This window comes from Entelurus aequoreus, linkage group LG20 (genome assembly GCF_033978785.1).
Source record: "Entelurus aequoreus isolate RoL-2023_Sb linkage group LG20, RoL_Eaeq_v1.1, whole genome shotgun sequence".
Classification (NCBI taxonomy): domain Eukaryota; kingdom Metazoa; phylum Chordata; class Actinopteri; order Syngnathiformes; family Syngnathidae; genus Entelurus; species Entelurus aequoreus.
This window is the reverse complement of record NC_084750.1, coordinates 19907781-19933017: the sequence shown is the minus strand read 5'-3', so window position 1 is coordinate 19933017 and position 25237 is coordinate 19907781. Positions and strand designations below refer to the sequence as shown.

The following is a 25237-nucleotide window of genomic DNA, read 5'->3' as shown; positions in this document are numbered from 1 at the left end:
TGTTTTTTTATGTTGTTTAAAATAAATAAATACAAATAAATAAAAAAAACATTTTATTTTGGAAATTGTGTATCAGCTTCCGTGTTCTGTTTTTTACTTTTTTTATTGCTTTCCGTTATGTGCGTTGATCAATTTACACCACGAGGCTTGTGAAAAACAAATCGCTCCTTTAAACAAGCCAAGTCCCGCTCCTTTGAAAAGGACAGATAACTAAATCGAGCGCTCACGCCGTGACGCAAAAATAAAGGCGGGCCCAAAGCGGTCCAACCGCCAATAGAAACGTGAGCCGGGGGCGATTGACAGCTCGGTGACGAAAACTGCTGGCCAGCTGTCACGGCGCGCGAAAGATCAAATTTTTCTCTCACAGTGTGTGTGTGTGCGGAACAGGCGGGAGGACGAGAGGCAACCGAGAAAGTCGCTAAATCTTACCGCAACTTAAATGACCGACTTAGCCGTCGTCGTGTATATTATACGTGTACATGTCGTGGCTGCCACTTTTTGGCAAGGGGTTTTAATCTACCTTGGTTTTTGTAACGAAGCGTCGAGTGCGACTCGAACAACGAGATGAGCCTGATCCTTTCGCAACAACAGGTGAGCATAAACTCTCGCTAGTCAAACAATAACATGTTTCTGGCCTATAATCGTGTTATAACTCACTATTTTACGGTTTAAACGTCGACTGTCGTGGTCGGTATCGCTTCACTATTGTTAGCTTTGGCCGGCTAGCGGGCGAGGCGAGTTGGTTTCAGCTAGCTCGAGTTCACTTTCAGTTGGCGCCTCTTAGTCAAACAATTAGACAAAAGGCAGCTGAAATGGTGAGTTTATGCTCTAGTTTGAGTTGAGTTCGTGTTTATTTCGAACATGCATGCATACAACGTGATGCATCACAATTTCCAGTTTCTCTATTCAACATGTTCGAAAAGGAGTAGGAAGAAGCAGAGTTTATGTAATCTTACCCCCTTTGCTTTACATAGCAGTTGCTAAAACTTTTGTTCACTTCCTTTTCTCAATGTATTCGCAATATACTCTATAAGTAATAACAATGAAAACAAGTGAATAATTGGTGCAGTAAGTTATATTTCATATGGCGAGATGAGTAAGATTATAAATAATTGGTGAAGCAAGTTATATTTCATATGGAGAGATGAGTAAGATTATCTAGATTACAGTGGTTCTTAACCTTGGTGGAGGTACCGAACCCCACCAGTTTCATACGCGCATTCACCGAACCCTTCTTTAGTGAAAAATAAAAAAATGTTTTTTTTTATTCAAGACAAAGTTACTGGATATGTTTTTGGTAACACTTTGGTATGGGGAAAATATGCTAAGTAATAAAGACTTATTTTAGAGTTATTTGGTCAGGGTTAGAGCGTTGGGTTATAATAAGGCCCTGCCGAATAAGGCTATAATAAGTAAGGTTGGGTATCGTTTGAATTCGAACGATTCCGATTCCTGACAATTCTCGATTCCGATTCTTTTAAGAGGCAGGGTCAAAAAAAAGTTTAGGATATTTTAAATGAGCTAGCTAACCTACAGTCTTTCTGAATGAAATAGTCTGACATTCTCCATCAAATTTTAATTCTATGAACTTTTTATGAACTTTACTATAAATTCCTCACAGGGCTGTTTTCAACTAGAATATAAATATCAAATCTATGAACTTGAATATAAATATTATAAATTATGAATGTATTTTCCCAGGGGTACACTTTCCTCAAGAGAGCTTTATTTTTGAAAACCTCATGAAAACACATTTACACATAAGTGTATGATGCTGCAGGAAACCTAATGAAAACACATTTACACACACAAGTGTATGATGCTGCAGGAAACCTCATGAAAACACATTTACACACACAAGTGTATGATGCTGCAGGAAACCTCATGAAAACACATTTACACACACAAGTGTATGATGCTGCAGGAAACTTCATGAAAACACATTTACACACACAAGTGTATGATGCTGCAGGTACTTAAAAATGTTACCGTGCTCCCACTGATGGGCTAACCTGGTGCAGAAAAGCAAATAAACAATAAGAAACAACTTGCAAAACCCAGTCCAGATTAGCAGCAGGTACAGTATAAAATCAGAGACAGTTCTTGTTTAGGAAAATGACCATATCCGCCTTCTCAGGCAGGATGCGTGAGCGTTCTGGACAGATAGTGTCTCCTGCTGTGGAAAATACATGTTCGCTGGGTGTGGAAGAAGCTTGAACGCATAAATAGGAGAAAGCGAGATATGACAGCAAAGGATAAGTCTTTTGTTGGTTCCACCACCATGCAGCAGGGTCGTCAGACATAAGTATCGGTGGAACGTCCTGGTACATCTGCAGCTCTCTCTCCACGTCCACTTCTTGATGGACATGGAGCTCTGTTATTTCGCGGTTATTTCATTTTTTTTTGTAAAGTAAAGCCACACTTTCGACCGCCGACACCCGCTATCCATGCTTGAGCTTGACTGACTCGCTCGGCTATGCTAACACTTCCGGCTGTGGGCGCTTCTTCGTTGGTGTTCAGCGGCTTCTTCTTCCGGTTCGGCGGACATATTTTTTTCCGGTCGGCGGACTGGTATCGAAAATAGGAATCGAAATTTAAACTTTTGAACGATTCCGGGAGAATCGGAAAGTTATTCCCGGTTCCAATCGATACTCGATACCCAACCCTAATAATAAGTACTTAATAATGACTAGTTAAGAGCCAATATGTTACTAATTTGCATGTTAATAAGAAACTAATTAATGGTGAATATGTTCCCCATACTAAAGTGTTACCATGTTTTTTTTTACTGGTGCACAAAATGAACCGTGCATGAACATCACCTTGTTCAAACAACAAAACCAACACAGTGCATAAACTCACAACAAATTACACACCTGCAAATCAGTCAGCTGGTGCTGTAGCCGTAATACGCCGATAGGGAGAAGTTTGTATTCACACGATGAGTCGGGTGTGTTTTGACCTCCGTCGAAACCCTGAGGCCGACTCACCGAACCCCTAGGGTTCGATCGAATTCAGGTTAAGAACCACTGATCTAGAAAATGAATGGATGGATGAGATAAATTCAGAATGTTTATGATGGTTTTTCTTCTTTGTACTTTGTAAACACTTTAAGTTTGAGGTAGTTCAGATTAGTATATTGTTTGATTTCTTTGCTTAATCCCCACTTTATAAGAAAACCTAAACTGACTAAGGATTCTTGTATGAGCCAATGGCCAGCTAGTGTTCATTGTTTGGGCGCCACTCAACATCCATTGAGGTTAATCTCGCTCATAAAATGCATTTTTCAAACCGTATCGCAACGTTTTCCTATTTAGTATTCGGTATATAACTTCTTTATTTATTTATTTTTATTGTGACTACTTATGGTGTATATTGTGAATAAATTGAGAACAGGAAGTGAACAAAAGTTTTAGCAACTGTTATGTAAAAGAAAAGGGGTAGGATTAAATAAGCTCTGCTTCTTCCTACTCCTTTTCGAACACATTGAAAAGAGAAACTGGAAATTGTGATGTATCATGTTGTATGCTCGCATGTTCCAAATAAACTCCAACTCAACTCAACTTTTAGCACTGCTTTAAGTTGTTCATTTGGATGCACAAATGACTCCATTTGACTAGCAATTCTGCTTTTACCCTTAAAGGCCTACTGAAATGAATTTTTTTTATTTAAACGGGGATAGCAGATCTATTCTATGTGTCATACTTGATCATTTCGCGATATTGCCATATTTTTGCTGAAAGGATTTAGTATAGAACAACGACGATAAAGATTGCAACTTTTGGTATCTGATAAAAAAAAGGCTTGCCCCTACCGGAAGTAGCGTGACGTAGTCAGTTGAACATATACGCAAAGTTCCCTATTGTTTACAATGATGGCCGCATGAAGTGAGAGAGATTCGGACCGAGAAAGCGACAATTTCCCCATTAATTTGAGCGAGGATGAAAGATTTGTGGATGAGTAAAGTGCAAGTGAAGGACTAGTGGGGAGTTGAAGCTATTCAGATAGGGAAGATGCTGTAAGAGCCGGGGGTGACCTGATATTCAGCTGGGAATGACTACAACAGTAAATAAACACAAGACATATATATACTCTATTAGCCACAACACAACCAGGCTTATATTTAATATGCCACAAATTAATCCTGCATAAAAACACCTGCGTGTTTGTTATGCTAGCTCCTAGCTCCTCTGCTAGCTCCTAGCTCCATAGAACACGCCAATACAATTCAAACACCTGATCAACACACACCATCACTCAGCCCAAAAGACCGTTTCCTTAACCCAAGGTTCATAAAGCTTATATATTTTTAAAAAGTTACGTACGTGACGCGCACATACGGTCAAGTTATCGAATGTTTAGCAGCCAAGGCTGCATACTCACGGTACCTGATATTCAGCTGGGAATGACTACAACAGTAAATAAACACAAGACATATATATACTCTATTAGCCACAACACAACCAGGCTTATATTTAATATGCCACAAATTAATCCTGCATAATAACACCTGCGTGTTTGTTATGCTAGCTCCTAGCTCCTCTGCTAGCTCCTAGCTCCATAGAACACGCCAATACAATTCAAACACCTGATCAACACACACAATCACTCAGCCCAAAAGACCGTTCACCTAACCCAAGGTTCATAAAGCTTATATATTTTTAAAAAGTTACGTACGTGACGCGCACGTAGGTACGGTATGTGTTATGCTAGCTCCTCTGCTAGCTCCTAGCTCCATAGAACACGCCAATACAATTCAAACACATGATCAACACACACAATCACTCAGCCCAAAAGACCGTTCACCTAATCCAAGGTTCATAAAGCTTATATATTTTTAAAAAGTTACGTACGTGACGCGCACGTAGGTACGGTACGTGTTATGCTAGCTCCTCTGCTAGCTCCTAGCTCCATAGAACACGCCAATACAATTCAAACACATGATCAACACACACAATCACTCAGCCCAAAAGACCGTTCACCTAACCCAAGGTTCATAAAGCTTATATATTTTAAAAAAGTTACGTACATACGCAAAAAAAAGCCAAAGCTGCATACTCACAGTAGCACGTCTGCGTCTTTGTCATCCAAATCAAAGTAATCCTGGTAAGAGTCTGTGTTGTCCCAGTTCTCTACAGGCGTCTGTGTATCCAAATCAAAAGTCCTCCTGGTTAGAGTCTCTGTTATCCGAGTTCTTCCATCTTGACTGCATCTTTCGGGAATGTAAACAAAGAAGCGCCGGCTGTGTACTGTTGTGGCTGACTACGTTCGAAAAATACGTCCATTTCGCACCGACAACTTTCTTCTTTGCTTGCTTGGCTTCCTTCTCCATAATGCAATGAACATGATTGAAACAGATTCACGAACACAGATGTCCAGAATACTGTGGAATTATGAAATGAAAACAGAGCTTTTTCGTATCGACTTCAATGTGGAAGGCATACCCGTGTTCGCCGGGCTACGTCACGCGCATACGTCATCCTCAGAGGCGTTTCGAACCGGAAGTTTAGCGGCAAATTTAAAATGTCACTTTATAAGTTAACCCGGCCGTATTGGCATGTGTTATAATGTTAAGATTTCATCATTGATATATAAACTATCAGACTGCGTGGTCGGTAGTAGTGGCTTTCAGTAGGCCTTTAAATGGTGAAGAAGGAGCTGAGCCGGAAGGCAAAGCTCTCAATTTACCGGTCGATCTACGTTTCCATCCTCACCTATGGTCGTGAGCTTTGGATTATGACCGAAAGGACAAGATGACGGGTACAAGCGGCCGAAATGAGTTTCCTCTTCTGGGTGGCGGGACTCTCCCTTAGAGATAAGGTGAGAAGCTCTGTCATCCGAGACGAGCTCAAAGTAAATCCGCTGAGAGGAGCCAGATGAGGTGGTTCGGGCATCTGGTCAGGATGCCACCCAAACGCCTCCCTAGGGAGGTGTTTAGGGCACGTCCGACCGGTAGGAGGTTACGGGGAAGACCCAGGACACTTTGGGAAGACTATGTCTCCCGGCTGGCCTGGGAACGCCTCGGGATCCCCCGGGAGGAGCTGGACGAAGTGGCTGGGGAGAGGGAAGTCTGGGCTTCCCTGCTTAGGCTGCTGCCCCCGCGACTCGACCTCGGATACGCGGAAGAAGATGGATGGATTTAATATTTATTTGTGCAATGCTTTTACAATAGCACATATTGTGCATTCATAATTGTGACATTTACAGGAAAGTAATCTGTGAATGTTGTTTTACCAGACGGAAGGTCTCACGGCTGCGACTCGCGCAACCACTGAGAGCGATTCAGACAGCGGAATGGGCTCTCCAGTAGAGCAGATGGTGGCCTACAATCGGGATGAGCATCCAGGTGAAGTTGCAGGACAAACTAGCGTGAAAGAGGCCACCATTTGGCTGTGAAACAAGCGTCATGACTCGTGATGTCGCCAAGATGAGCCGATGTGTCACGTTTACACTTTTGTAGAGAGTTGTACTAAAGACCTAATCCCAACTGCAGTTAAGTTTGCACAATTGCATATTACTGACACTTGTTTTTCCTCCATATTAATCGCTCAGATTCTGACGAGGATGAAGACATCACTGCTCGAAGAAAGCCTCGTCGTAATGCCATCAGAGACAGCGAAAGTGAGGAGGAGGAGGAGGCGACTGTGCAAATGGCAGAAGCGCTGGTGTTATCTGCCTCCAGTGGAGAGGAGATGACTACTGGAGAGCCGGACGCGAAACGAGGGAACAGGGTGAAAAAGAGCAAGAGAATAATTCGTGCTCTTTCTGATGGCGAAGACAGTGGATCTGAGCAAGATGAGGAGAAGGAGGAGCAACAGGACACTGTCAGAGTTGAAAAGAAGGGGTCGAAAAAGAGCAAGAGAATAATCTGTGCTCCTGGTGGTAAAGACAGCGGATCTGAGCAAGATGAGGGGGAAGAGGAGCAACAGGACACGGGCAGAGTGGAAATGAAGGGGTCGAAAAGGAGCAAGAGAATAATCCGGGCTCCTTCTGATGGCGAAGACAGCGGATCTGAGCAAGAGGAGCAGCAGGACACAGGCAGAGTTGAGAAAAAGAGGGAGAAAAGCAAGAGGCACAGAGAGAAAAAGGAGAAGCGCAGCAAAGCCATGGAAAAACTGAAGAATAAAGACAGGTTTTCTGACTTGGATGAGGTAAGTGTTTTAAATGGATGAACGTTCTCACTTTAGGTGGGATCATGTAGGGTTTGTCACTAATACATCCTCATAGGTTTCCTTCTTATGCTGCTTTAGTTCTATTGGGTAACAATGACAAACGCCTTTGTATCCAGGGTACGCCTCTTCCCAGCGCTCTGAACGACAGCGGCTGCCTGCTAGGCAACACTGATCTGTTTGACACTGGTTTGGACGAGGAGCTAGAAGAAGAAGAGTCATTAGACTCTATTCGAGCAGCCGTCAAACAAAAGATGAAAAAGCACAAGGTACTTACTTTCTACTCTCATTTAAAGCGAGTGGTAATATCTAGTTCTGATTGTTTTTTTCAAATGTTGATGCAGGAGCCTTTCCTAGATGAAGAAGACGTTGAAGATGAAGTCCAAAAGCCCCAACGTGCAGTAAGCCATTTTTATTCATTGTACCGTATTTTCCGCACCATAGGGTGCACCGAATTATAAGGAGCACTGCCGATGAGCGGGTCTAGTCAGGTCTATTTTCATACAAAAGGTGCACTGGATTATAGGGTGCATTAAAGGAGTCATATTATTATAATTTTTTTCTAAATTGAAAACACTTCCTTGTGGTCTACATAACATGTGACGGTGGTTCTTCGGTCAAAATGTTGCACAGATTATGTTTTAAAAATCATCTTCAAGCCGCTTTCTGACAGTCGCTTCGGGATGCACCGTTTTGTGGTCGGTCTTATTTAGGTGGCTCACCTTCGACAGCGTAATCTCCCCGTCATCTTTGTTGTAGCGGTGTAGCGTGCAAGGACAGGAGTGGAAGAAGTGTCAAAAGATGGACCTAACTGTTTTAATGACATTCAGACTTTACTTAAATCAATAACGGAGCAGCACCTCCTCATCCGGAAACAACAACACCGGAAATGTGTCCCGTGAAAAACCGTCCGACCGGAACTCTCTAATAACTAAAGTTCCTTGGGTGAATAATGTAAACTCACTACACCGGTATGTTTTAGCGCTTTCATGGCAGGTTTACTGACAGATATAAGTAAGACCTTTACACTACTTTATATTAGAAATGTCCCATAACTAGAAGATAGAGAAAAAGAAGAAGCTTATCGACTACGGTGTTGGCACGGACTACAATGGCGGACCTGCGCAAATTTTCAGGACTTATGCAGATCCCAAATACAGATCAGCAGGTACCGGAAGGTAAGAAAAGTTGCTTTTGCATAATATTGCGAAACAAAACGCCAGATAATGTCTTACCTTATACACACACCATAATAATACTCATATGTTTAAGCACAGTACAATCCTTCAAGTGGTGCGGCTTCATAGCTTACCAAAGTCGTACTAAAACATTTTAATAGATTTTTGAGCGCCGTGTGTAATGTTCTATATTTTCAATGGAACATATAAAATGTTGGTGTTTACTTGAGTCATATTGCAGTCTGCACGTATCTCTTATGTGTGACTTCCATCACATTGCAGTCTACATGCATCTTTTATGTGTGACTGCCATCTACTGGTCACACTCATCATTTCACCATGTACCAAAAAAGATAGCTTCGAGGTCGGTAAGCACAACCAAAATTATTCCGTACATTAGGCCCACCGGTTTATAAGGCGCATTATCGAGTTTTGAGAAAATTAGATCATTTTAAGTGCGCCATATAGTCCGAGAAATACGGTAAGGACAATTAGGGGACGGCGTAGCGAAGTTGGGATTGTGGCCGTGCCAGCAATCTGAGGGTTACTGGTTCAATCCCCACCTTCTACCATCCTAGTCACGTCCGTTGTGTCGTTGAGCAAGACACTTCACCCTTGCTCCTGATGGGCCTGGTTAGCGCCGTGCATGGCAGCTCCCGCCATCAGTCTGTGAATGTGTGTGTGTGAATGGGTGAATGTGGAAAATAGTGTCAAAGCGCTTTGAGTTCCTTAAAAAAAGGTAGAAAAGCGCTATACAAGTACAACCCATTTACCATTAGTCAAAAATTATTCTGACTTACTGGATTTTTTTTATTTTAGGAGAGAAAAGCTGCACGTGCGAGTAAGGAGGCGATGAGGCAGCTCCACAGTGACTCGCAGAGGCTGATCAGAGGTCAGTTTACAGGACACACGCTCTGTCTTTTGTCATTTTTGAACACATCTCTGCCTAATGTAGAGTCGGAGCTTGGCCTGCCTTACCACGTCCCTGAGCCAAAGACCATCAGTCAGTTCTTTAAGAAGAGAGCCAGGCCGGAGGGACCTACCATGGCACTGTTAAAGTACAAACCTTTTCTGCATGTCAATGGATTCCACCTCCCCTGATGTATTTTCATAATTAATTACGGTTATGTCTGATATACCACTTTGGTCTTCCAGATCGAGACAATATTCAGCAGTGATGTTGGAGAAACCTTCACCACCACCACCTCCTGCCAACCCCACCAGTGAAGCCCAGCACTTGCCAGCAGAGCCGGACTCTGCTCCCCCTGTACACGTCACATCCTCCCATCTTCAGCCCTTCCCTCAGCCTGCTGCAACCTCTTCTCCGCAACAGGAGAGCCTGAGCCAGGCCAGAAACGCAGCTGAGTCTTTACAAACGGAACAGGAATTGGCTCCAATGCTTTATCTCTCAGAGAGCTTGCAGGAGTCCATCACAACCGATTCTGCGATGAAACCTACATTTGGAGAAGAGGCTCCCGCTGTTGTTGTTTCAGAACAAACTGACATGCTTTCTAATGCCCGGCAAGAAGAGGTCAGACCTGCGAGTTTGGTTATGCCTCAAGCCGACTCTAATACTGACCTAGTGTCAACTGAGCCCTTGGAGATGCCGTCCACCAAGCCCAAAAAGGACAAACTAACGAGACTGAAGGAGCTTGGCCTGGACCCGCCACCTGTTGCTAAGTTGTGCGCTAATGCTGGAGATTTTGTACAACTTGAACCCGCACCACTCAACCCAGGTCGGTTACGCCTTCAATAGCTGCGCCTGTTACCATTCTGCTTATATTAATGCCCTTCTCTCTCTCCTCTCAGGTGTCGCGGCTCTGAAGGAACGATACCTTCGACACGTCCAGCCTCCGGCTCGTCCTCAAGGGGAGCGTACGATGCAGCTCAACATTGTCCGTAAAGACACCTTGCCGTCTGGAAAGGAGGAGTTGCACGCCGATTCTGTCACCGTCACTATTAAAGAAGGACAAGAGGAGCCTGCAGTGACCAAACCTGGTATGGATAAGGAGGCTTTGTGTTCATCAGAAACTACCAGTCTCTTGAATTATGTTTTTGGAGCAAGCGAGTGATTACTTTTAACAATGGCGGCCTGCTTTTATAGGTGAGAAACTGCTGACCCTGAAGCAGCGACTGCTGCTAGCCATGGCCCAGCGGAGACAGGAAGAGCGAGTGCGCAAGGCAGAGCTGAATCGCCTTGACAATGAAGACTGCGGAGAGGAGGAGGAGGAGGCAGAAATGACTGATGACTCTGAGGCGGAAGAGGTTAAGAGTTTTTGTCGCTGCTGCTGCTGCAATGTTTTTTCCTCCCTCATTTATCCTACTGTTTTGTCCCAGGGTGTGGATGACTTGTTGGGAGGAAATGAGGAGGAGGAGGAGGAAGGCAGTGTAGTCCAGAGTATCAGGAGTCTTTCTCCTGTGGCACTTCATGGCCCACCAGTAACTCCAGACCTGATGAACACTGATGGAACACTCATATTGTTTCCAGGCAACTCCTGCTCTCGCACTGGGTGAGGGATTTGGCTTTTTAGGTTGTGGGGTTTAATATATCGTATCGTATCAAAGTATGGCCACCCCGATTTATGTAAAACCTTTTTTTTGATTATTAAACTACACAGTACCTTTTTACAGTTGATCTATTTGTTCATGTCATGTGTAAACATTCAAATCTCTTTTTAGTGATAGCGGAAGGAGATCTTGTCCTCCTGGACAAGACGGTGCTAGTAAGATGGGTACGCTTTTCCAAACATCTAATGTAGTAAAAATGTTTTTTTTTGTTGCAATGTAACTGTTTCACTCAAAGCTTCTTGTCTTTGTCTGCAGAAGAAGATGACTCTATGTCCCTGATGAAGGACATCAGCAACAACAGCAGCTTTGAGCTGGCCGGATCCATGATTACTTCCTACCAACTTGTCAGCTATCAGCGCACAGGGAGAGGCGTTTCCAACACCCAACCCATGTTTCGCTCCCCTTCTCCCTGCCTCTTCAGGCCCAGCTTCCTTGGCTCTGCTTCCAAGGTGAGAAAAAACTTAAAATACTTGCCAATGCTTTTCATTTGCCTTGCCGAGACATGTTATGATAACCACAGGCAAATATATCACGGTATGGTATTATAATTACAGTTCTAAACTGTTATTTTGAAATGTATTGAAAAGAAGAGAAAAATCACTTTAAGTTCACCAGTTATTTTTAAGCAACATAAAAAAAAAACATTATTAAAGTGCAGCATATATATTTAAAATAGATAACAAAAAATGTATTCAAATTTTAAAGCAGTAATAATAAAGGGCAGTTCTTATTGCAGACTACTATTGCTAAAAGTGCAACTCGAGTGACATTTAGATATTTTCCTTGTAAAATAAACACAACAAACAATGCAAATAAATGCAGTCAGTAAGTGGCTCAAGAAGATCACAACATAAATAATTCCATAAACACTTCTTAGAGTTTAAAAAAATTAAAGTAGGCAGGAGCACGTTTTAGACTTGCTCACAACTTGTCAACGAGTTGTTGATTTGTTCACTTAATGAGTTTTGATTAATTTGATGCCTTAATTATAATTTTTTTAGTGTTAAGCTACAACCACATTATTTTGAGCCTCTCGTCTTTGTGTCATGTTAGCTAGCTGGTGTTAGCCACCTTAGCATGCTCAGTAACAAGTTAGTATTTCTGTCACGAATGCCAGATGCAAAGTGAAATTAGTTTACGTGAAGACACCTTTATTTTTACCTTTACTATCGCGTTTAGTAGGGATGTTTCGGTATTGTAAATATTGCGGTTTCAAAATCCTCACAATGCCTTGACGTATGACGGTATCAAACGAAAACTTGGTGAGTATAGTTTTTTCTGGTGCTTTGGCCGGTCTTAAAATAAACTAGATCTCCCAAAATCCTCTGCGCATCGGTGTGGGGTGCCTTGAAGGGGAGGAAAAAGAGGAAGCATGCGGGAGACGAGTGTTCGAAGTAGATTAGAGGATTTGTTTTTTTCCCTGACATTTCCTGAAAATGTCATTAAAATACATCCATAGCTGTGAGTAATGTTGCGAACAAACAAACCATGGCAAAAACATAACATCTTTAGCAGACGTTATAAAGTATGTGTACTGCCAAGTAAAACACGCCACCTTCCTCTCAAGCCTTTCCAAACCGGCACAGAGCCAGTCACAGCGCACGGCCAGTGGGAGCGCAGACATTGCACACCGCGGGGAATACGTTATATGAGAAGCACTTGATAAACTATCAGCCGGAAAAAGGAACTTGAAGCCATTCATTTGTAAGGTTTTTACATTATTAAAAGTTAAATAGCCATTTCACTTTTCTGAGAAACAGAATTTTCCAAACTGACATTAAAAAAAGGTCTACTGTCGAGTACACTGCTTCTCAGAAAGTAAAAGTATAAAAACAGACACTAAACTGATCATTATTGTTTTACACTTGTTAAACTAGATGTTTATATTGACATTTGTTTTTTATATTTGCTTGAAACAATGATGTTCCCGCACAATTCTTTGCCCATAAAAATAATGTTAGTAATAATGAATATGATTAGAACATTTGAGCATTGTTTGTGTTCAATTAGCTGAAGGGAACAAATGTGTACATGAATGAGCATCTCACAAAACGTATTGCTGAAATCGCCAAGAAAGCAAACGACTTAAGAAAGCAGGGATAATGGAGTCTGATGGAAAACAAACACCTAAATGCAACACCAACACTACTATGTTCCAAGGGACCACTAAACAAGAAGACATAGATTCAGGAGTGCATCCACCTACATTTATAGAGATTATTGTAACAACATCAAAGATTGTTGAACAAGAAAATATGGAACTGAAAAACTTCTGCAACAAAGATCACAAAAAACAGGATTTGGAAAGTTGTATAGATCCAGATACAAATGTCTTCTCCCACACTAGTAATAATTGTTTTTATTATACAGATGAACAATATAACAGCAACATTAAATGTGATAACAAATTGTGAAGTGAAGTGAATTATATTTATATAGCGCTTTTTCTCTAGTGACTCAAAGCGCTTTACATAGCGAAACCCAATATCTAAATTACATTTAAACCAGTGTGGGTGGCACTGGGAGCAGGTGGGTAAAGTGTCTTGCCCAAGGACACATCGGCAGTGACTAGGATGGCGGAAGCGGGGATCGAACCTGCAACCCTCAAGTTGCTGTCACTGCGACTCTACCAACCGAGCTATACCGCCCCATTATCCATTATTGTCCATTATTCATTTTAATAGCAGAAGCTTGTACGCAAATTACAACAACATGAAGGACTTTTTAAAACAATTCAATGAACCCCTTGAAAGTGATAGCTGTCACAGAAACATGGATTGATGACACAAAAGGAATAGATTTTGATCTGGATGGATATGAACTAAACTACATCGACACAACTAGGGCTGAGCGATATATCGAGTTTGTAAGATATATCGATATATTTTTAATAAAAGATATGAATTAAGAAAATATCGATCAAATTTATTTCACGTTTCAAATGACCAAACGCCGCTTATTTGTTGTGTTCCTTGTTCTCCCCCGCTTCTCACTTCCTTGCAAAACTCCATGGGCTACTAAACCCCTCCCCTTCCTCCTTCCAAGATGTGCTTCCACGTACATCCATGATTGGTTGAGATTATGGCAAAACATTAGGGACAGGCCAATCAGAGGCAAGATAGGGCGGGTTATCGAATCAGGAAGGGAAATCACAACAGATATCCCAAATGATGATGAGAGAGTCATAGAAAAGAAAGAGGGAATATTCAAGCGGGCGATTTTATATATTTAAAAAAATTAGTGGAAGATGGCAAAGGGATTCTCTTCTTTAGATTTTTTTTTTAGTGATGTAGACGATGTCCAGGAAACCCACGATATGTCTACTTGGCCACATTTGGACAAATGTACCGGTATGCGTCTGGATAAAACATTAATTTGAGTTGTTTACCACGTAAACCCAAATCAAAACTTCTCGAGTTGTCAAGTTGCCTCGTATTTCGCATGAGAAATGCAGCCAAAAATGTATATCGAAATGAGGAAGATAATAGCCATACAATTAAGTCAAGTTACTTGCTTGGCGCTGACCAGAACCGTACGTGTGACAGTCCATTACATTGTCGACTTGTAATTAAAAAGTGCCTGCCTGCAAATGTATTTTGTATCTTGAGTTTGATACATTTTGTATTATTTGCACATTATTTGGATATAGAGAACATTCAAACCCTTTATTCATTGAGTCGAAAATGCTGAAATTCCACGACGTTGTGAATTTGCAAAGAGCTAAAACTTTGCACAAAGCAAACTATAACCTGCTACCCAAGAATATACAACAATTCTTATCAACAAAAGAGGAGAAATATAACATTTGTACGCACATACAACACTTAAGACCTTCACACCTTAAGACCTGGAATTAAATTATGGAATGGATTAAGCAAAGAAATCAAACAATGTACAAATATAATCCACTTCAAGAAACCTCTTCAAACTTAAAGTGTTTACAAAATACAAAGAATAAGAACCATGATAAACATTCTGAATTCATTTCATCCATCCATCCATTCATTTTTTAGATAATCTTATTTATATAACCATATGAAATACAACTTACTTCACTAAATATTATTTATTTATTTTTAATGTTATTGCTTATGGAGTATTTTGTGAAAAAAATTGAGAAAAGGAAGTGAACAAAAGAGTTAGCAACTGCTATGTAAAGGAAAAGGTGTAGGATTAAATAAGCTCTGCTTCTTCCTACTCCTTTTCGAACATGTTGAATAGAGAAACTGGATATTGTGATGTATCATATTGTACGCATGCATGTTCGAAATAACAGTAATTGTATTTATCCTAAACAGTCCTTCCACTTCAGTATACACACTATTGCATTTATACCAAGTCTTTTTATTGTTTGTTTTTGGAAAAATACCTCAATAATATTGTACCGTGGCCTTAATACTGTGACAATATTGTACTGTGAGATTTTGATATTGTTACATCCACATTTAGGAATAGTTGGTGGTCCCGTAGATCCTGTCATGTTCGATGTGTTGTCTTCTCTTGCATCATGTCTGCAAATGGGCGATTTTCTTCCTCCACCATGGCTGTCTGTATTCCCACACCAGCTATTTTAGTCATTTTAAAGGAGGGAAACGTTCTGTGGATTACAAACCATCTTCCTTCATCCCAAAGCCTTTTGAGATGTGTGTAAGGGCAGGTGTCCTGCTGCAGCCGCACGCAACCTGAAGGACTATACTTACACTTAAATGTATACAGCCCCATACTAAGGCCCACTCAACATCACACAAATAATGAAACTATTCAGTCTCGTAAATGCACAATTTGAAAAAAATGTTTGTAGCCGTGTGTGATGGTCAGTGTTTGTGACATCTTTACTGGTTCTCTGTCCGCCAGAGCTCTGGTAAACTCTCTGAGCCATCGCTGTGCCTTCCGGTTGAGGACTCCCAAGACTTGTACGCACCTCCCTCACCAGGTGTGGACTCCGAGCCCATGGGTGCAGTGACTGCTGGGCCCAGCCTGGTCGGAGACTCCCAAGGTCGCTTCTCACTGGAGGACGACGCCCACTCCCAATTACTCGACGCGGACGGCTTCCTAAATGTTGGCCTTCGACCTGGTGCGCCGGCCCACTCCCACAAGAGACAGCTGATCTTGGGCAGCCTGGACGAAAATGCCATGGATGCCAACATGGGGGAGCTTTTAGGTCTGTGCTCCGGTGTTTTTAGGACGGCGGAGAGCAGCAATAGTGGTCAAGCGGCACCAAGCCCCAGGGAAACGCAGACGGAGGAACTTCTGGGACTGTGCTCAGGAGCATTTCCATCAACACAGAAGCAAGAGAAGTCACAGGTTGGAAAGAGCGAGGAGGAAGAACACGAGGAAGACAACACCATGGATCAGCTGCTAGGGCTGTGCTCTGGCAAATTTCCCATCTCAGGTACCCTCCTTGTCTCATTACTTTTGTGCGAATTGGATATTTAACATCTGTTTTTTTTTTGTTTTTTTTTTATATATATTTTTTAGGTTATCTTCACTCAGGTTCACCAGCACAAGACAGGTACTATTATATTGTTACGTATGATTGTCTGCATTTCTTGCCTTAGGATTAGTCTAAGTCTCTTATTAAATGCTGGTGTCCCTCCTTAAAGAAAATACATTATACATTTTCTCTGATAGTAAAAAGACGCCAAAGGAGGAGGAAGAGGAGGAAGAAGAAGAAGAAGAAGACTGTGAGTTCCGGCTTCTGTCAGATGTGGTATGTCAGCATGCTTGTCTCCAGCCCACAAAAGCAAACATTTATGTCTTGGTTTACCTTGAATCAAAATAACACGTGTCTAATTGTCTTACAGGAAGACGATGATGAAGTCAGTGAAGGGGAGGGAGTAGAAGATAATGATAATGATGATGATGATGAAGAAGAAGAGAACAACGAGGTAGAAGAGGAGGAGATGAATGGAGTGTTTGCACCTAGTATTAAGAAGGCGAAAAAGAAGAAAATGTGAGTGAAGAATCGGCATATTGTTGACATTGAAGTTATTTTTATCATAGGCAAAACTATTCTAATCTAGCTATTTATTTATATATAAATAGGTATTTACAGTATATTTAATTTTCTGTGCTGACTTGTGTGGTGTTTTTGTAGGCGCTTGACCAACTTCGTGGACTCTGAGGCCGAGCTGTCGGGCAGCGAAGAAGCGAGTGACGACGAAGACGACGACGGAGGGAGCGAATATGAGGAAGAGGAGCTTCTGGAGGAGCTACCCTCTGATGAAGAGCTGCAGGACCAGGTCAACAAGATCCACATGTGAGTAGAATGTCATAACCCCCATGCATTGGTTGCTTTCAGTTATCCCTTTTTGTTTGGTAAGAAGCAACATTTTAGATCCCACGCTGCAGTTGTGAAGTGTATTTTACCATAGGGTTTAGTCACTATGGTTTTTAAAAATGTATTCATTTCGTAAAGAGAAGTGCTGGCTGTCCTGGTCATTTTACAAATTGATTTGATTTTGATTCATAAGGTTCTAAATCGATTATCACAATTAGATTGGAGTCGATGTACACGTAAGTATTGAAAATGTCTCAAATCTGTTACAAGATTAAAAATGTACTTATTTTTTATTCTTTACCATAAGAACCTTGGACAGTTTAAACTTCCCCCCAGGATTTAAAAGTGCAATTCTGAAAGAACAAAATAATTGCAAGTGAACGTGTAATTACATTGCAATATTCTATTACTACAATTAGTATTAAAGTATTAAATGTGAGCAGGGTTTCCCCTATATTGCCAAGATACCTTTGGCGTTTGGGGTGTGGTTAGGGCAGGGGTGGGCAATTAATTTTTACCGGGGGCCGCATGAGCAACCCGAGCACTGCTAGAGGGCCACATGGACAATATTTCAATTCAATTTTGCTCAATATTATTTTTGATGTATACCGTAAGATAAATAATAATAATAATAATTAATAATAATAGTAATACTTCAACATAGTGTGTGTAACAGCATTCCATGACTAATATAAATAAATTAACATTAATAATAAATGACAGTAAAATAAGCACACGTATGACTGAGGAGTCATAGTGTAACTTTGTGTGGTGTTTGAGTTGTCCGACTTTTTGTGTGGCCCTAAATGCACCAGTGGTTTAGTGCTATGCGTGTTGGTGACAGATGACAAGTTGGTTTTGGCCTGGTTTGTACGGCAGAAAATGACTTGTTTTTCGAGATAGAAGTGTGAAAACTCATGTTTTTGGTGTGGTTATGGCCGAATAAAAACAGTTTTGCTCAATAAAGTGATCGATATAATTCTTGTCCTCGAAGCATCTCGATAGACGTTACAATAATTGAACGGTGTTCAATTGAACGGTGTTGACGAACACCGATAGGGCCGCTTGTTGTCACTGTCACTCAAAGTTGCATTGCAAAATTACATAGAATAAATATGTTTATTTTGTTTAGAATTCAGATGGGATTTGATTTGGTGCGCGGCATATACTTGCTGCGCGCAGCGGACGCTTGAGCAGTGCGCAATTGCGCAGGCACGCACCTTAGAGGGAACGTTGCTTTGCAGTATCTCTTTTTAGCGTCTCGGGTGTAAACCGTGCATCACTTGTCGCTGCATGTGCACCTTCACTCGCAGGTTACACACGGACACACGGCCATAAATAATACTTTTCAAAATAAAAGCAGCACAGTTGTATTGCGTGCACGACATAGATGTTTTTTCAACTTTATTTTGTAATTTGTTATTGCAGCTGTTCACATTCACTCACAATCACGCACACGCATACGTCCACACGGAAGTAATACAGATAACGATTTTCAAAACAAAAGCAGCACCGTTGTATTGCACACTCGACATAGATACTTTTTAAAATTTATTTTGTAATTTATAATTGGCCTCACGCGGGCCGGACAGGGACGCACAAAGGGCCGGATGCGGCCCACGGGCCGCAGAATGCCCAGGTCTGGGTTAGGGGCATGGTCACCATGACAAAGCTTATTTGCTATATGATTTTCTTTAGAAAAACGTGCCAAAAATATATACAAACATTTAAAAAAAATATACTTTTATGTAGCTTTGCAATATTTTCAATAGTTGCTGCTTATTTTTCAAGTGTTTATAGACTTTTTCAAGTGTTTGTAGACTTTCAATTACTAGTTCATTAAAAATGACAAGCAACACATTTGGCATCTTTTCTGGTGTTATTATATAATGTACTCGTGTTTATAGACTCTGTACCTTACTTCTGTCGCTTAATGTCCCCGACGAAAAGTGAGTTGCAGCGATCATGATGTCACACTTGCTTGGCTCTGCTGCTACTTTCGCTCCTTAAAAGATGCACTGTCCTCTTAGTGTTTGCACATATTGTAGATCGCTATCCATGGTTATGTTTTGGATATATCAAAGTTGCGTCAACATCGCAGACATGTTTACTACGTTCTAGACCAGGGGTGGGCAATTAATTTTTACCGGGGGCCGCATGAGCAACCCGAGCACTGCTGGAGGGCCACATCGACAATATTTCAATTAAATTTTGCTCAATATTATTTTTGATATATACCGTAAGATAAATAATAATAATAATAATTAATAATAATAGTAATACTTCAACATAGTGTATGTAACAGCATTCCATGACTAATATAAATAAATTAACATTAATAATAAATGACAGTAAAATAAGCACACGTATGACTGAGGAGTCATAGTGTAACTTTGTGTGATGTTTGAGTTGTCCGACTTTTTGTGTGGCCATAAACGCACCAGTGGTTTAGTGCTATGCGTGTTGGTGACAGATGACAAGTTGGTTTTGGCCTGGTTTGTACGGCAGAAAATGACTAGTTTTTCGAGATAGAAGTGTTTTACTTATGTTTTTGGTGTGGTTATGGCCGAATATAAACAGTTTTGCTCAATAAAGTGATCGATATAATTCCTGGCCTCGAAGCATCTCGATAGACGTTACAATAATTGAACGGTGTTCAATTGAACGGTGTTGACGAACACCGTTAGGGCCGCTTGTTGTCACTGTCACTCAAAGTTGCATTGCAAAATTACATAGAATAAATATGTTTATTTTGTTTAGAATTCAGATGGGATTTATTTGGTGCGCGGCATATATTTGCTGCGCGCAGCAGACGCTTGAGCAGTGCGCAATTGCGCAGGCACGCACCTTAGAGGGAACGTTGCATGGCAGTCCATGTCTTGTTGGAAACACGCCATTCTTCATCAACTTTTCTCTTTTTAGCGTCTCGGGTGTAAACCGTGCATCACTTGTCGCTGCATGTGCACCTTCACTCGCAGGTTACACACTGACACACGCCCATAAATAATAATTTTCAAAATAAAAGCAGCACAGTTGTATTGCGCGCACGACATAGATGTTTTTTCAACTTTATTTTGTAATTAATGATTGCAGCTGTTCACATTCACTCACAATCACGCACACGCATACGTCCACACGGAAGTAATACAAATAACGATTTTCAAAACAAAAGCAGCACCGTTGTATTGCACACTCGACATAGATACTTTTTAAAATTTATTTTGTAATTTATAATTGGCCTCACGCGGGCCGGACAGGGACGCACAAAGGGCCGGATGCGGCCCGCGGGCCGCAGAATGCCCAGGTCTGTTCTAGACAGTCCCGTGCGTCTTGTTTACATCCAGTTTCGGCAGCGATGTTCCGCTGGTCAGTCTTTTTTGGTGGCCAAATTTTCAGTGCATCACTCGTCAATAGTCCGCACATAATAGCCGATATAAATCAATTCATACTGTAACAATTTGCTGGTGATAATGTTTGTTTGTGTGGTTTTGATTTTATCAAACAGTGGTGTGTGTCTGGGGAAGCACAGAGACAAAAGTGTTTGCACAAAAGGTAAAACCTATGTCATCACACAATTGGAAATAAAAGTTAAAAATAGCGTCAAACTTTGTGACTTCTTCTGGAGGCTACAATACATTATAACTCCTTAATTTATGTTCACGTTAAAAAAAGGTATTTTCAAGGTGTGGCGGCCATGAATAAAGCAAGGCGGTACGCCACATTCAGTTACATTAAGGAAAAACCCTGTGTGAGCTATTCGCCTGGGACTCTTAATTTGTTAGCGCACTCAGACAGGATGTATCGCTCAGCCATTTTATTATTAATCATGTGCATGTTTTTTCTGCCACATTTAACACTGCAACGTCCTCCTAAAATGATTGATAAGCTACTATTTTGAGGTTATAGTATTGCACGTGTTGTTAAACAGGAAGCAGATAATGGATGATGACAAACGACGTCTGAGGCTGTACCAGGAGCGCTACCTGGCGGATGGCGATTTGCACTCTGATGGCCCTGGACGAGCTCGGCATTTCCGTTGGAAAAACATGGGTGTGTTTACAAACAATAGCAATAGCACATTTTTTGTTTTTCCCACATTTATATTACAAAAAAATTTATAATTTTAATATTTCTTAGCAGATGACGGCTTCTACACAGACCGAACCGGAGCTGAGGGTGAGGCGGATGAGCAGGAGGAGGACGAAGACGTAGATCAGAATGAAATCCGGAGGAGGAAGGAGAGGTTGGAAAGAGAACAATGGCTCCGAGAACAGGTAGGTTTTTTATGAAACACATATTTTTAGAAAAGTACAATTCTTTATTTCCGTATGTTTATTCAGTCCCAACAGAAAGCCAATAAAGGTGCCGCTCTGGACTTGGATGAGGATGACGAGAAGATCGGAGAGGAAGATAGCCGTTTCATGAGGTTGGCCAAAAAGCTGACTGCCAAGACGCTGCAGAAGAAAGGTTGGTTTGATACTGAGTCTCATCAGAACGCCACTCGCATCACAATCTTTTTAATGAACCTAACAGAAACAGCCAGAGAGCAAAGTGTGAAGATCACATACAAAGATACAAATACAGAATTTGAAAATGACTAATTGCTAATTTACAAATCAGAGCTTCCTGTGGCAGCACCACCAACACAAAAGACATCATCCCTCAATCCCTTTCTCAGACCCTCGCAGCCCTCACAGGTACGTCATTGTGTATAAAGACTTTACTAGAGTCACTAAGTAGCCTATTAGCATTCTCTTATTATTGTCATATCTATTATTATTATTATCATCGTATATTGTTTGACTATGTGTGTCCTATTATATCCCTGCAGGTGAAGAGAGGTTCCCTCTTGAGTCAGCCTCCGTCTGTCCTGCAGAAGTTAGCCTCCATATCCGAGGGAAATCCACTGGCACCCCGAAACAGTCGCGGATTTCTCTTCCAGACGTTGTCGCCGGAGAAGGACGCCTCCACTTCAGACGGTCCTCAGAATCATGTGAGTAGAAGAATCAGCGCTACACAAAGAAATAACGTCTTATTGTTTGACACCGAGGAAGAAGATGGGCCAAGTGTACATCTTTACCATAGAGTCAGTCGGTTAGAGCAGTGGTCCCCAACCAGTCCAGGGACCTGCATATTTAATTGATGTATATTGATATGTATATTATGTACAGTTTTGCTTTTTTTTTTCCGTTTCACCAAATAAGCGTTTATCTCTTGCAACTTTAAAAACTGTGCATTTGTAATAAGAAACTGTTAAATTAATTCCCACATTTATTAAATGAATGGAAATGTGTGCAAAACTGGAACATAAGTTCCCTAAAATAAAGGAGCTGGTCTGATCTCCTGATGAGGTGGCTTGCGGCGGTCAGCCAAATTTCAGAACTGTGTGCATTACTTTATTTACAATAAAGTATATTATTGACGTTTACTAATCGATTTTATAATCGTCTTTGTCCAAATTGCGCTGCATCTAAAAATCGATTATTTCCCCCACATCTGGTGTTTGTGGTGCCAAAACTGTCCAATCTATTGAGGAAGACCGTGAGTGAAATGGTATAAAAGGCTGCAGTGAGGTCTAAAAGGATGAGGATAGTGAGAGGAGATCATTTTTTATATTTGCTTTTTGTGATCTTTACAAGCGCTAGAGATGGAAAGAATTGAAGGTAATGAGGGTTCTTTACTGTACACTTACCCTTTGTGGCATGTTGAGTGTAACACCTGGCTACTCACAGCTCAAGCTTATGCTTCCAGTATGCTCTCAAAATGCTGAGTGGAAGTGCACAAGAAGAGATGTCGGTGTGTAAGGCAGAGAGTTACACAAGGCTAAATGTGCTCGTCGGCGCAGACAACAATATGTAAGTCATAGAGAAGTAACAATAGATAATAGACAAAATATTGATCAAAAGCCTCTTAACATGGTGATTAAACCATTTAATTTGCCTCTAATGGGGTGTCTAAAAGCACCATTTGCAGGATTAGTGGCCTTTTGCAAAATTATACAAAACCCAAAACCAGTGAAGTTGTCACGTTGTGTAAATGGTAAATAAAAACAGACTACAATGATTTGCTAATCCTTTTCAACTTATATTCAATTGAATACACTGCAAAGACAAGTTATTTAACGTTTGAACTGGTAAACTTTGTTATGTTGTGCAAATATTAGCTCATTTGGAGTTTGATGCCTGTAACATGTTTCAAAAAAGCTGGCACAAGTGGCAAAAAAGACAGAGAAAGTAGGAAGGAATGATCATGAAACACTTTATTTGGAACATCCCACAGGTGAACAGGCTAATTGGGAACAGGTGGGTGCCATGATTGGGTGTAAAAGCAGCTTCCATGAAATGCTCAGTCATTCACAAACAAGGATGGGGCGAGGGTCACCACTTTGTCAACAAATGCTTGAGCAAATTGTCCAACAGTTTAAGAATAAAATTTCTCAACGAGCTATTGCAAGGAATTTAGGGATTTCACCATCTACGGTCCGTAATATCATCAAATGGTTCAGAGAATCTGTAGAAATCACTGCACGTAAGCGGCAAGGCTGAAAACCAACATTGAATGTCCGTGACCTATGATTCCTCAGGCGGTACTGCATCAAAAAGTGACATCAGTGTGTAAAGGATATCACCACGTGAGCTAAGGAACACTTCAGAAAACCACTGTCAGTAACTACAGTTCGTCGCTACATCTGTAAGTGCAAGTTAAAACTCTACTATGCAAAGCGAAAGCCATTTATCAACAACACCCAGAAATGCAGCCGGCTTGAAAGGGCCCAAGCTCTTTTAAGATGGACTGATGCAAAGTGGAAAAGTGATCTGTGCTCTGACGAGTCCACATTCAAGTTGTTACTTGGTGAATCTGGAGAAATCACTGCACGTACGCATTAATGCCTGTGACCTTCGATACTTCAGGTGGTACAAAATCAAAAACCGACATCAGTTTGTAAAGGATATCACCAGATGGGCTCAGGAACACTTCAAAAAAACACTGTCAGTAACTACAGTTTGTCACTACATCTGTAAGTGCAAGTTAAAACTCTACCATGCAAAGCGAAAGCCATTTATCAACAACACCCAGAAACGCCGCCGGCTTCCCATTGAAAATGTGTGGTGCATTATGAAGTGTCAAATACGACAACGGAGACCCCGGACTGTTGAACAACTTAAGCTGTACATCAAGCAAGAATGGGAAAGAATTCCACCTAAAAAGCTTCAAAAATTGGTCTCCTCAGTATAGTGTGTGGTTAAAAGGAAAGGCCATGTAACACAGTGGTAAAAATGCCCCTGTGACCACTTTTTTGCAAAGTGTTGCTGCCATTAAATTCTAAGTTATTGATTATTTGCAAAAAATAAATAAAGTTTCTCAGTTGGAACATTAAATATCTAGTAATAGTCTATTCAATTAAGTATAATTTGAAAATGATTTGAAAATCATTGTATTCTGTTTTTATTTACAATTCACACAACATGCCAACTTCACTGGTTTTGGTTTTGTAAATATTTCAAAGTGCCATCCCATCCTTTAATTTTTGAGGATGTGACCTCTGGTGGAAATAGTTTGAATTTATTGTTTTGTTCCAGAGCTTATTATTAGCCAGATGCCTGTGTTTTGCCAGTAGATGGGGCCAAAGCCCACATACTCCAACATGTATGCAGCTTCCTGGATTTATGTCACATTTCAGACAATAATGAAGAATGTTATGTTTGATCCACAGACGATGAAGAAGAGAAGAAACACGGCTGTGATGAACCCAGTAGCAAAGAGGGTCTGCAGACTGGACACGTCTGTTGAACATACAAAAGGCCCCCAGAGAAGTATTTTTAACTTTTTGGACCACTGAAAGGCACAACTCAGGCCAGTTATTCCTTCTCGGTATTAATTGTTTTTATTATTTTTTTTATTAAAGGCTTGTCCATTGAAAAAATGTTATTATGTAAATAGGAATGATTTTGATTTTGGTTTTTAAACAAAAATTGTCGGGTTTTTGTATAATGTATTTGTTTTACATGTAAATAAAAGTCTATTTTAAGAAACCACTGTAG

General features: G+C 40.9%; 1 protein-coding gene across 2 annotated transcripts; it reads left to right on the top strand.

The window, feature by feature from the left end:
• The first annotated feature begins 292 nt into the window (after positions 1-292).
• On the top strand, positions 293-25237 carry LOC133636016 (claspin). Of its 2 annotated transcripts, none has more exons than XM_062029613.1 (24): positions 293-591; positions 6238-6346; positions 6553-7151; positions 7289-7438; positions 7514-7570; positions 9167-9239; positions 9303-9405; positions 9503-10083; positions 10157-10345; positions 10452-10612; positions 10685-10857; positions 11027-11079; positions 11171-11364; positions 15770-16307; positions 16394-16427; positions 16547-16625; positions 16720-16868; positions 17013-17174; positions 21124-21245; positions 21336-21469; positions 21536-21662; positions 21816-21892; positions 22027-22188; positions 24910-25237. In XM_062029613.1, exons 1-24 carry the CDS (start codon positions 565-567, stop codon positions 25033-25035), a joined length of 4179 nt encoding a protein of 1392 aa, XP_061885597.1. In that variant the 5' UTR covers positions 293-564; the 3' UTR covers positions 25036-25237. The 2 variants fall into 2 exon arrangements, with proteins under 2 accessions (XP_061885597.1, XP_061885596.1); XM_062029612.1 differs by having other exon boundaries at positions 21333-21469; positions 24910-25236.